General features: G+C 37.8%; 1 protein-coding gene across 4 annotated transcripts in view; it reads right to left on the bottom strand.

Annotated features, from left to right (window-relative positions):
- The window catches only part of RUG1 (Regulator of chromosome condensation (RCC1) family protein), a 60116-nt gene that overhangs the window by 707 nt on the left and 46129 nt on the right, over positions 1-13280 (bottom strand). For 3 of the 4 annotated variants that reach the window (XM_010274465.3, XM_010274464.3, XM_088888015.1), the window contains exon 14: positions 9466-9545. In XM_010274465.3, coding sequence (XP_010272767.1) covers positions 9466-9545 — 80 coding nt within the window. Of the gene's footprint in view, positions 1-9465; positions 9546-9933; positions 10010-13280 lie in introns of all 4 variants that reach the window. The other variant, XR_016076330.1, reaches the window with a different exon arrangement.

A 13280-nucleotide genomic window follows, 5' to 3' on the forward strand; every position in this document is an offset into this window, starting at 1 on the left:
CACCAACAATTGAGTGAACTCTTCAATTAAAAGCATTGCAAAAGGAGTTCCATAAGACCAAACGTACACAAACATACACAAGATCTCATACAACTTGGAGCCTCAATGAACCATTGTTTTAATCCCTACCTTCTTGACTAGCCTAAAATCATGTAATATTCTTTGGCCATATGATTGCCCTCTCAAAGGAGCTCTAATTTCAACTCTTGATCAGACATTTATAAATATTACTTTGTATCAGCATGGGTCACCAAATAGCTAATATGTTTGAGCCTGCAATTTTAAAGCTCAAAGACGCTGAACAAGGCTGGACAAAAACTATAGAGGTTATTGATATTGAAATGCAGCAAGGATGTGTTTGATCATGGTTATAAGCTACAAGGACCCAAGTTTTTCTTTATGGAGATGCCAGTTACATTTTGTTTTTTTATAACTTTTTTTTTTGTTTGTCTAAATAGAAATCTTTAGCAAACAACATGCTAAAATATGGGTTATTGGTAGATATCTAAATTATCTATGTACAGACATAGGCTCTTCTAGGTTCCTGTGTGCTAGTGGATCTCCTGTGAGGGCATGTATTCAGACAGTTAACAAATTCAATCACAAAATCACAATGATCAGAACATCACCTGTAGGGGTGTTAACCCTTTCTGTCTGAAGCATCAGGATGAACTTTGATCAATATAACTGATACATTTAATGCTACAATAATATTGGAACCAGACTTTAAGTTCATAAATTTATGATCCGTAGTTTCATTTGATCTTCTCTAGTAATTCTCAACCATTTACTTGTCACCAACTATTAAAAGGGAAAAACCTTTGGAGGTGTAAAAGGGAAGCAATATTATGGAACAGTTGGGAAGAGCAGAATGCAACAACTTTCAATGATATGAAGTTGGAATCACAAGCAACCATTGATTTGGTAATGGTTAGGCTGTTAGGATGATTCATTAAGGTCTGGACTCTGGAGATTACTCAGATCTAGCAAGCAATGACCACCTTCTTCCATTACATGCCCCTTATAGTAGGAATACAAGCCCTCAGATCCAGGTAGAATAAAACTAATCTTTGATGGATGATGAAAGTGCTATTGATGATTTAGGCCATATTGGAGCAGGGACTGAGATCTCTCTCTTGTAGATAGGTCAACAGTGGGCTTTGCATCTGGGATTCTATATATCAAACAGAAAGATCCTTTAAATATTTAAGTTATTAATAGAACAACTTAAACTGTTATTTTTCCTGATTGGTATAGAATGAATCAAATGGAGATGGTTCCTGAAGTGCAAAGGAGAATTGGGCTGATGACCAAGTGGATGGATTAGAGGAAACAAGCAAAGCAGAATTGGAAAGAAGATGGAGGGGATGTAAAAGAATCAGGCAGATAGTGGAAGATGGAAGTGAGAATCATGAGTGAGTCAGGGAGAGAAAATGTTGGATGTGAACAAAAATTTTAAAAGGAAGTCCATACAAATAAAATGTCAGGGATTTTATTTTGGCAGCGGGGAGTTTTCTAGAAAATCTTTTATGGAATTGGAGAAAAGAAAGGAATTTGATGATGATAAAGATAGTATTGAGGATGAAATGCTGAAGGAGGTGGAAGACAGATCAGTGGAGGTTGGTAAAGGACTGGTAGATGGTGATGTTTGTTTGAATACTTCGGCACTTGTGTTTCAGTAGTAGGTTGAAAGAAGAAGAGAGAAAGAGAGGATAAGAGAGAGATAGAAGAGAGAAGAGAATAGGAGAACCACATGGTATAGAGAGAATGAATCCTCTCCCTAGCCGACCGGATCTTATATAGATATGGTGATAGTACAATGACTGATATATCCCTACTTAAGTGTGGAGACAACAACTTAAAATAAGACAAAACTGACAAAGAGCAACTTAATGAGAAGGTAAAAGATCATATTTCCCCTATATAGTCGACTCTAACACTACCACTCAAGCTGGAGGGTATATGTCATATAGTCCCAGCTTGTTACATATGTAATCCACTCTTCCGCGACTCAATTCTTTTGTAAACAAATCTGCCCACTGGTTTCTTGAATTCACGTGCTCTACGCTTATCATTCCACTAAGGATCTTTTCTCTTACAAAATGGTAGTCAACTTCTATGTGTTTCATCCTCTCATGAAAAAATAGATTAGTTGAGATGTGGACAAAGATTGATTATCACAATACAATTTCATAGGACTATTTATTGAGAATCCAATCTCTTGTAGGTGATTTTTCAACCACACCAATTCACATGCTGTGTGTGCCAATGGCCCTGTATTCATCTTCTGCACTACTTCTTGCCACAACTGTTTGTTTCTTACTCTTCCACATGATCAAAGTTCCTCCAAGGAAAGTACAACATCCTGCAGTTTACCTTCTAGCAGATACTGAACCAGTCTAATTTATGTCTGCATAACCTACTATTTCAAGTTTTCCTCCTGATCTGTACAACCCACGACTTGGTGCACCCTTCAAGTATCACACAATTCTAACAACTGCATCTGAATGAGGAACCTGTAGGTTTTACATAAACTGGCTGATTACACTAATTGCAAAGGAGATACTTGGTCGAGTAATAGTCAAGTAGTTCAACTTTCCAACCAAATGTCTATACCTTCTAGGATCATCAAACACATCATCTACATCAATGCTCAATTTAACATTTGGCTCTATGGGAGTTTCAGCTGGTTTAGCACCTAACAACCCTATCTCTTCCAATAGATCAAGAACATACTTCCTTTGGTACAAATTTATACCATGCTTTGATCTTGCAACTTCTATACCTAAGAAGTACTTCAACTTGTCGAGGTCCTTTGTTTGAAAATGATCTTGTAAAAAGGACTTTAACCTATCAACTCCCAACCTGCACTACTGATTATAACAATATCATCTACATATACAACCAACAAAATCTTTCCATCACCAGAATTATAGCTAAATACTAAGTTATCAACTTAACACTGTTTCAAACAAAATTCTTTTACAACTCCACTGAATTTGCTTAACCAAGCTTGAGGAGACTGTTCAGCCCATAAAATTGCCTTCTTGAGCCTACATACCTTCCCATCCTCCTCTTGAGAAACAAACCCAGGAGGTTGCTCCATATAAACTTCTTAAACCAAATCACCATGTAAGAAGTCATTTTTAATGTCAAGCTGAATTAATGACCAAACACACATAGCTATTAAAGATATGAGAACACACTGAACCAATTTTAGCAATTGGAGGGAAGGTCTCCATGTAGTCCACCCCATACAATTGTGAGTAGCCCTTAGCAACTAATGGGCTTTTAATCTTTCCACTGTAGGATCTGGTAGATACTTGATAGTATACAACCACTTACAACCTACAATGTGTTTACCAAGAGGAAGAGTAGTGAGCTCACACGTGTGATTGTGTGCAAGAGTAGGGAGTTCTTCTGCCATTGCCCAACACAACCCTATTGAGGTAAGAGCTTCCTGGACATCCTTAGGAATAGATATGGAAGACAAAAGAGAAACAAACTTGCGATGGGAATTAGAAATGTTAGAAATAGAAACATAATTGGATATTGTGTGCAAGAGTAGAGAGTTATTCTTCCAATGTCTGGACACAACCCTGGTGAGGTAAGAGCTTCATAGACATCCTTAGGAATAGATATGGAAGACAAAAGAGAAACAAACTTGCGATGGGAATTAGAAATGTTAGAAGTAGAAACATAATTGGATATTGGATGAAGAGTACAACTACGTTTACCTTTACATAAAGCAATGGGAAGGTCAAGGTCAGAAGTAGGAGGTAATGTTGGGGTAGGAACAAGTGAAGTAGGATCTGTCGATGGAGAAGGAGCTAGAGGAGTTGGTGTTTATCTATGAGTATACAGTTTCCTGATTGGTGGCCGGTCGGTATGAATCTACATTGGAGAAGGTGAAGGCTCAACTGCAACTAGAACAGTAGGGATGACATCATCAACTGGAACTAGAAAAGGGACCACCGGAGAAGAAGGAGAAACAATAGTACTACTAAAAAAAGGAACTGACTCAAAGAAGGTAACATCAGGACAAACAAATGATCACTAAGAGGATTATAGCACTTATAACCCTCTTGGGTCCTAGAATAGCCAAGAAAGATATGCTTTATAGTGCGGGCATCCAACTTGTCCAATCTAAGACCTAGGTTTTGAACAAAACATACACAACCAAAGATTCGAGGAGTTAAGGGAATGGGGGTAGGAAACAAAATAAAAAATGGAAAACGACCATCAAGAAAGAATGAAGGCATTCGGTTAATGAGAAAACAAGCAGTAAGCACAACATCACTCCAAAAATGTTTGAGTACATTCATATGATTTAGAACGGACCAAGCAATCTCAAGTAAATGTTGGTTCTTTTTTTTAGCCTCCCCATTTTGTTGTGGAGTGTATGTACAAGAAGTTTGATGAATAATACCATGATGCTCCAAATATTGTTGAAATGAAGTACTCTTTGCTATTATCAAAACGAAGAATTTTTATTGGAACACCAAACTGAGTTTGAATTTCAGCATGAAACTTTTGAAAAATAGAGAATAATTCACTTCTTTCTTTCATAAGATAAATCCATATCATCCTTGAATAGCCATCAACAAAAATTACAAAATACTTGTAACCATTATAGGACACAATTATATTTGGACCCCAAACATCTGAATGAACTAAAGAAAATGGACTCACTACATGATTATCAACTCTATGACTAAATGAAACCAAATGGTATTTCCCATATTGACACAACTCACACTATAGTGATGACAGGTGACTCAATGACAAAACAAGTAGTTTGGGAGCTTTAAGAGATGGATGACCAAGCCTACAGTTCCATTGGAGAGGAGTAAGGGAAGACTGAAGTGCAACTACACGCCACTATCAAGATAATACAACCCATTGGTCTCATGCCCTCCACCAATCTTCTTCCCCAGCTTGAGATCCTTAAAAACACAAGAAGATGGGTAAAAAGTGATGGGACAATTGAGGAATTTGGTTAATTTACTAACAGACATAATATGAAAAGGAAACTTAGGCACATATAAAATAGATGATAAGGATAAAGATGCAACGTTAACATTAACAACACCACAAATGGGAGAAGTGGAACCATTGGCTAAAGTAATAATGTGTGAGGTGGAGGGCTAAGAGAGGGAAGAAAACACACCTGGAGTCCCAATCATATGATCGGAGGCTCCATAATCGATAATCTAAGGGGTGGGGGGTTTGGATGCCAGACAAGCCATACCAGAGTGAGCAAGAGCAATTATGTTCTGATGGGATGTAGCCTAGAGAAACCTCTCATATTCATCATGGGGAATACTCATCATCTCTTTCCTATGAACAAATGTAGAGGATGCCTGATCAAATTGCTTGTTATCACCCACTTCACTACCACTTGTTATAGCATGATTAGCTTATGAAGAAGGTAGGCCATGTAGATTGTAGCAAAAATCGACTATATGTCCCTCCATACAACATTAGGTGCACTTCCTAGGATCACTGCCTCGTCCCTTACCACGGCCTCCCCTTAAACCCTAACCACCACTGCTTCCACCACCTTAGCTAAACATGGGACCACGACGGCCTCCTCTAACTCCACAACCACCACCTCAATTACCACAGAGTCCCTCTCTTGCTACAATAAATGCAGACCTATCAGAAGTAGTAGAGTTTTCTGTAGGTTCAAGTGAAATCCTACAGAGTTGAGCAAATACCTCCTCAAGAGATGGAAGAGTAGGACCCCCCAAGTAGAGTTTCTTAGCATGACCTCATATCTTCTTGGCTGTATCAAGAAACATAAAGTTTACACTTATTTTGGGCTCCATACTATTCCATAACCATGTCATAATTTGAGCATCTTCTTGCTCCCACTCACTATATCCTAGAGATTCAGTTGAGGGTTTCTCATCCTTCACATGTTTCACCTTTTTCTTAGCCCTAAGAAAAAACTCCACCGATTTGGTCCATGCACATAATTCTCACCATTAAGTTTGATTGACGTCATTTGCACACTTAGAAAATCAGGGGTTATCATCACATTTGATTTTTTATCACCATTAGTTTCTCTTATTATTGCCATAATGCTGTCTACTCAAAACAGTCAACACCACCACTACTGTGTTACTACTAACTCACAAGAACTGATTGTCACACACAAAAGATTACCTGGGCGTTACAACATTTCACTCACCTCTTAACAACACTTTCCAACCCACATAGCAAGGAGAGACATGCAGAAATTACACCTGGAATACATTCAGTGACTTTCTCCACCACAGATTTCAGCTAGCATTAGTACTGTCAGCTGGCCAAGAAAAAACAAAGGCCCTCTTGACTGCTCAAATGAGGGTTCAGACACCACAACCACTCGACAACTAGGGCTGTCACTTATCATGACAGCAGTTCACAGGGTGCTGAAATAGGGTTGCCACAGCCTCTTCAGTCCCCTTTAACTCACTTTGTAACCCAGAAAAGAAAGAAAAGAAAGAGGGGAAGAGAAGCGAGAAAAAAACCGCAGTTGTGTCTTCTCTTTTATTGATCTGACACCATGTTTGAAAACTTTGGCCCTTGTGTTTCAGTAGTAGGTTGAAAGAAGAAGAGAGAAAAAGAGAGAAGAGAATAGGAGAACCACGATCCGGTCTAGAGAGAATGAATCCTCCCCTAGCTGACCCAATCTTATTTATATATGATGATAGTACAGTGACTGATATACCCCTACTTACGTTTGGGGGCAGTACCTTAAAGTAAGACAAAACTGACAGCCCAACTTGATGAGAAGGTAAAAGACAATATTGCCCCTGTATAGTTCAGTCTAACAATGTTCTTGATTGAAATTGGGGTGAAGTGACTAATGGCCATCTGGGTTGGACTTTGGGTCTTTGGGTTTTAGCATTTTATTTTTCTGATTGTAAGTTGGTTGTTAAGGCTTTTCTTGGTGTGCAAAGGTTTGGTAATGTTATTAGTTTATGCATTGGTTGTGGAGTTGGTTGTTTTGGATTTTTGTGTGAGGGTGTTCAAGTGGTGAAGTTTTTGGGGGTTTTTTCTTGGGTGATGCCTAATCAACCTATCTCTTGTATCTCTTTTCTCTTTTAATGAATTTTTTTGCTATCAAATTTATACACATATATGTTTTACACACACACACATACACAATCCTATCTTTTTCATCAGTGTCATGATGGTAGGTTTTCATGCTAGATTCTTGATTTCTGAAGACAGTTGGACAAACTGATGTTTCTATTTCTAAATCTCAATAATTGCAGATCAAACAATTAGTTTCATTCTGTTAAAATTTAGTTTCGTTCTTCCTTTTTTATTAACTGCTCCTAAAAGTTAATATGGTATCAGAGCACCAGGTTTCGTTCTAACCTGGTTTAGACGTCTTTTTCCTCTTCCCCTCTAGAGAACTCCTACTCTCTCAGAGGGGGAAAAAGATTGTAAAGGACTGATCAACCTCCAAGTAAAGAGGCTTTAATGTCTCAAGTTGCAACAAGTGGTGAGTTTTTGGTGGTGTTCTAAGCTCACTTCTAATTTCAAGAAGGGCTGTTTCTGGGTTTTGAATGGCTGCAGAACCTTCCATCACTGTGTGGTGAGTGTGTGAGATGCTTCTGGTGTGGTAGCAGTCAAGTTTTGTGATTATGGGGTCAGCTGGTGGATCAAGTATCCTGTACCCTACTGTATTTTGGATGTTTTCTAGTGGTAGAAATTGGAACATAATGCAGTGTAAACCTGTGTACAGAGGTGGTGGTGTGGTATAAAATCTTTATTTTCGAAAGATTAATCATTAGTTCAATTTCTTACACAAGTGGTTCCAAATCAGCTGTTGTGTTACAGTCAGACATTATGAATGTCAAGCTGACTATTGTCAAACTCAATGGTATGAACTATGTATCATGGGCTAAATCAGTTGAGGTTTCTTTGATTAGTCAAAGCAAACTGAAATATATTAAGGAAGAACAACCCAAGATTGGGTCGGAAGATACAATGAATGGGTGCAAGGAAATGCACATATTATGACTTCATTGTGGAACAGCAAGGAGAAAAAAAAGTGTTAATCTTATGTTTTTGGACACTGCAACAGAAGTTTGGGAGCATGCTAGGCAACTGTAGTCTAGACAAGACAGCGTTACGAGAATTTATCAACTTTATCAGGATTGCCTCACTCTCTACAAATAGGTGCAGCAAGGACAAAGAGAACATTTAGATATTGCTAGTTTTTTGTCAGGGCTGAGGCTTGAGTTTGAGCTAGCATGTTGAGAGCTCTACACAACTGAAGGTTGTTAGTCAAGTATACACAAAGAGGCTATGTCAGCAAGAAGTCACATCAGCATAACCGAAAGTGAGTTGAAAAAATTGTTGTAACAGAACAAAAGCATTGTAACCATGAGAATGAAAACAGAATAAATACAATCAAGAAAGAGAAGAGGAGGCATTGAAGAAATTCAGAAATAAACCATTCTCCTTCTTTCTCTCTCTCTCTCTCTCTCTTACCCATGGAGGTTGGCTCCCTTGAAGAAGACCTAAGTTATTGAATAGATTACATTTGTAACAAGCTAGAGCTTTATTTTATTTTTTTAATCAATAACCAAGCTAGAGCTTTATGATATTTATGCTCCATCTTGAGGGAGACTGTTAAAGTCTAGTTGACAGGGGCAGTTTTGTTATTGGATACCTTCGATTTTAGTCAATCTGTTAAAATGTCTTACTGAGGGCATTCTTGTAATTTCGGTCACTTATTAGAAGCTGAATATTACTTGGGTCAATAGGAAGAGAAAACAATTCAACACTCTCTCTTGAAAACCCTTTTTCATATCTTTTCTCTTCTTCTTTTCTTCTCTTGCATTCTCTATCAACCAAACCTTTCTACTTCCTTTTTTATTAACAGTTTCCTAAAGTAAATACATTCATCCATCATAAAACCAATATTTCTATCATCTTTCCAGTAAATTCTTCTCTACTTCTTATGAGCTGTATGAAAAATATTTCAAGTTATTTTAATTGAAAAAGGAAAGATAAGTATCACAAGAACCATCATTAGTGCTTTCCATACATCTAAATTCCACAATGACCTAAATTCAAAATGTAAACAAAATAAATGAGGGTAGCTTTTCTCAAATCCATACTACATTACAAATATAGCATGGCAGTCCAAGTACGCCACTTCTAGAGCTCTTATACTTCATGTTCGATCACAAAATGCTTTCCATACATCTAAATTCCACAATGACCTAAATTCAAAATGTAAACAAAATGGATGAGGGTAACTTTTCTCAAATATGTACTACATTACAAATATAGTATGGTCAGTCCAAGTATGCCGCTAGTCAACCATCAACCCATAGTGAAGTATCAAACTTGGTTCCAAAATTATCATATTTGTTAATTTTAGTCATGGTTCTTTGATTTTAAGCTTTTTTCAAAAAGGCTATCTAATTTCAGCAAAAAGAGATAGAAGCAAACCAATTGCCCTCCAGAAGAATGTCCATCTTCAGAAAATGTTCCATGTGAACCTCCCCAGCCCCAAGTAAAAATATTGTCACCTGAATTATGTCATTTTAGGTTATGGTCATTGCACTTATATTAACAAATAATAACTTTTAATCAAATAAAGACCATAAGCTATATTACTCCAGATATGAACATAGCTGGAAGTGGTGTCACATACAGAACTTGCACAAAAAAATTGAAGCATCTAATATGAAATGGCACCCTTGTAAAATAACATAGACCATAAATGATGTACCAAGCTTTTAAAACTATTAAAACACAGGCAGGATTTTACTTTTTCAATAAAACATATAGGATTTGGGTGAGAACAGACTTTCCAGTAAAATTTACATTATATATAATTATATATAGTATATTATATGGCATAAGACCCTAAATCATGTTTCAGAATCATCTTTTCTTCAGAAGTATGATACTTACTGGACAACTCTAAGCAAATATTTGGCAACAATCAAAGTAATGAAGCCAATGAGATACCCACCAGAGCAAAAGCAAGCTAAAGCAGAGAAAGAAAAAATCTTTTTAGGAGAGAGTAGTTATATTAAATAAAAAAAGGAGAAGAAGAACTACAAGCAAGGAATTCCAGCAGAAAGGAAACTAGCAAAACCCACAGTAGTAGTTTCATAATTTCTGGGTTAATGATGAGGCAAAAAAATGAAAAATAAGTGAATATATTCTGTTTTGGATGTGTTTTGTAGTAGTATCCCAAATTGTTGTTTTTGGGTAGCTTTGTTCACAGCTTGGGAACAGGGGTGTTTTCGTCATTTTATATGTCCAATTCGGGTCAGGGGAAGTTGAGTGCATATCTGTTGGATTTTGGTCTCTTGGGTCTTTTTGTAACAAAGTTTATCTTTTGGGGGTTCATTTGAAGTTAGTTTTGTTCTTAAGAAGTTGCTTGTGAGAGGGAAACACTCTATGGGCTTATGTGTAAATATATTAACTAGCTTGTCCAGCAAGCCAATGGGTCTTATAAAAGTGAAGGGGGCTGTTTCTATAGGGGTCTTTTTTGGTTCTTTCTCTCTTGTTTGAGTTACAGCTCAGCCCTAGCTAGGGTTTTCAAGTATTGGGAGCTTGGGTTTTGAGGAGTCGACCCATTTTGGCACCTTCAAATCCCTCTATCACTGTGTGTTCGCACGGGAGGCCAGCTTGCTGCCATTATTACTATAGCAGAACTGTTCCAAGAGGAGTTTTACATCAGATTCAGGTCTGAAATCCCTAAAAATCCAACTTGTTTTGTGTTTCAACTTGGTATTTCTTGTGCTTATTGCTGTATACTTGAAGTGCTGCATGTAATTTGTTTTTCTGTCCACATCAAATGGTATCGGAGCAAGTTCTTTCCTTGGGTTTGCTTCAAAGCTCATCTTCTTGTTGTGTTTTGCTAAATTATCATGGCTACAAGGGGTGGATGTGGTAAGGGTGGTAGAAAACCACAACATGTCACTGTAGAGGTTTTACAAGAGGCTATAAGAAGGCTGCAAGAACGGATTGAACATCTTGCTCAACTTGTAACTCAAAATGCTGCTAGGAATGGTGACATAGCAAGTGATTTGGGGTTAGGAAGAAGAAGACAAGCTCCTAGAGTTGATGAACAGCCCACTGACATTATTAGTGAAGACATTGAACAACCTAAAGGTGATCAGCATGAAAGGAATAACAACCAGCGGTGAGAAGACCGAATAGTGCAAGCTTTACAATCTAATCAAGGTCATGGTGTTCAACTTCATATTAACGAGTTTGATGGTGAGTTGGAACCTGAAGAGTTTCTAGATTGGTTGGACAACATTGAAAATTAATTTGATTGGAAAGAAATGAATAAAGAAAGAAAAGTGAAGCTTGTAAAAGCAAATATGCGTGGGACAGCCTTGGACTGGTGGAAAAATTACCAAAGGGGCAGAGAAAGGAAGGGAAAAAGAAAGATTAATTCTTTACCAAATGGTGCAGAATTTAAGGCAACTGAAACGAGTGTAAAGGAGTACATAAAAGAGTTTAATAGATTAACTCTTCGGAGTAATATGACTGAAACTGAACAACAAAAAGTTAGTAGATATATCAATGGTTTGAGGTTGCCAATACAGGATCAGGCCAGCCTGCATTGCCCATATAAATTAAAGGATGCATATCAGCTAGCTTTGAAGGTTGAAGCTCAATTGAGTCAGAACTCGGAGCAAAAACTAAGCGCTGTCCAAGGTACATCTTCATCAGGAGGCCAAAGTGTTGGGGTTGGTAAGGGTCGTGTGATCAACCAAGGGCAGCCTACTGTTAAGTGTTTCAGGTGTATGGAGTTGGGGTATCGTTCCAATGAATGTGTCCTAAGAGAAGAATTGAAGGGCAAATACATTTGGTTGATGAATCCATTGATGAACAACAAGATGATATAGGCCATGTTGAGGATGGACAAGTGGCTGAAACTACTGAACCTAATGCTTTAGAGGAAGAAAACTTGGATGGGGACATTGAGGGTGAAGCTCTAGTGATGCAACACTCCATGGTTGTACCTAAAGAACCACTAATAGGGGATTGGTTGAGAAAGAATATCTTTATAACACGTTGTACAGCTGGTGGGAAGTTGTGTAACCTGATTATTGACAGTGGAAGTAGTGAGAATCTTGTTTCTCAAGAGATTGTAGATAAATTACAGCTCAAAACTGTTCAACACCCCCGACCATATCGTATTTTGTGGTTCAACAAAGGAAATGAAGTAAGAGTTTCTTCTAAATGCTTAATTAATTTCTCTATTGGTAATACATTTGAAGAATCGGTATGGTGTGATGTTGTCCCAATGGATGCATGCCATACTCTTTTCAGACGCCCATGGAAATATGACCATAAGACCATTCATCATGGGGACAAGAACACATACAGCTTTGTGAAAGACAATAAGAATATATATCTTAACCAATGCAACTTGATTCATTTCCAAAGAGGGAAATGAAGCCAACCACTACTCTCTTCATCTCAAACAAATTGGCTCAAGAAGAAGGAAATTTGGATGTTGTTTACATGCTGGTTGCAAAAGAAGCTAGAAAAGAAATACTTATTCCAGAGATGGTGAAGAAGCTACTTCATGAGTATGCTGATGCGATGCTTGAGGAATTACCCAATGGCCTTCCTCCCCTAAGAGATGTACAACATCATATAGATTTAGTGTCGGGAGCAGCATTTCCTAACTTACCCCATTATAGAATGAGTCCTAAGGAGCATGAGGAGCTCCAAAGACAAGTAACAAAGTTGTTGAAGGGGCTGATCCGTGAGAGCTTAAGTCCATGTGTTGTACCAGCTTTGCTCACACCAAAGAAAGATGGTAGTCGGCGTATGTATGTTAACAGTCGTGCCATTAGATTACAGTCAAATACAAGTTTCCCATGCCCTGCCTTGATGACAAGTTAGACACATTGGCTAGCTCACAAGTCTTTTCAAAGATAGATTTGAAGAGTGGGTACCATCAAATCCATATCCGAGAGGGGGATGAGTGGAAGACTGCATTCAAGACTAAGGAAGGTCTTTATGAATGGTTGCTTATGCCATTTGGGTTGTCTAATGCTCCTACTACCTTTATGAGGTTCATGAGCCAAGTTCTATGACCATTTATGAGGAAGTTTGTGGTAGTTTATTTTGTTGACATATACTCATCCACAACAAAGATCATGTTGACATATACTCCATAGCTAAGAAAAGCTTCCATGAGCTAAAGATGAGAATGACCAAGGCTCCAATACTAGCTTTACCTGATTTTAACAAGCTCTTTGAAGTTGAATGTGATGCATCCC

The sequence above is a fragment of the Nelumbo nucifera genome, chromosome 5, assembly GCF_055504915.1.
Source record: "Nelumbo nucifera cultivar China Antique chromosome 5, China Antique-T2T, whole genome shotgun sequence".
Classification (NCBI taxonomy): domain Eukaryota; kingdom Viridiplantae; phylum Streptophyta; class Magnoliopsida; order Proteales; family Nelumbonaceae; genus Nelumbo; species Nelumbo nucifera.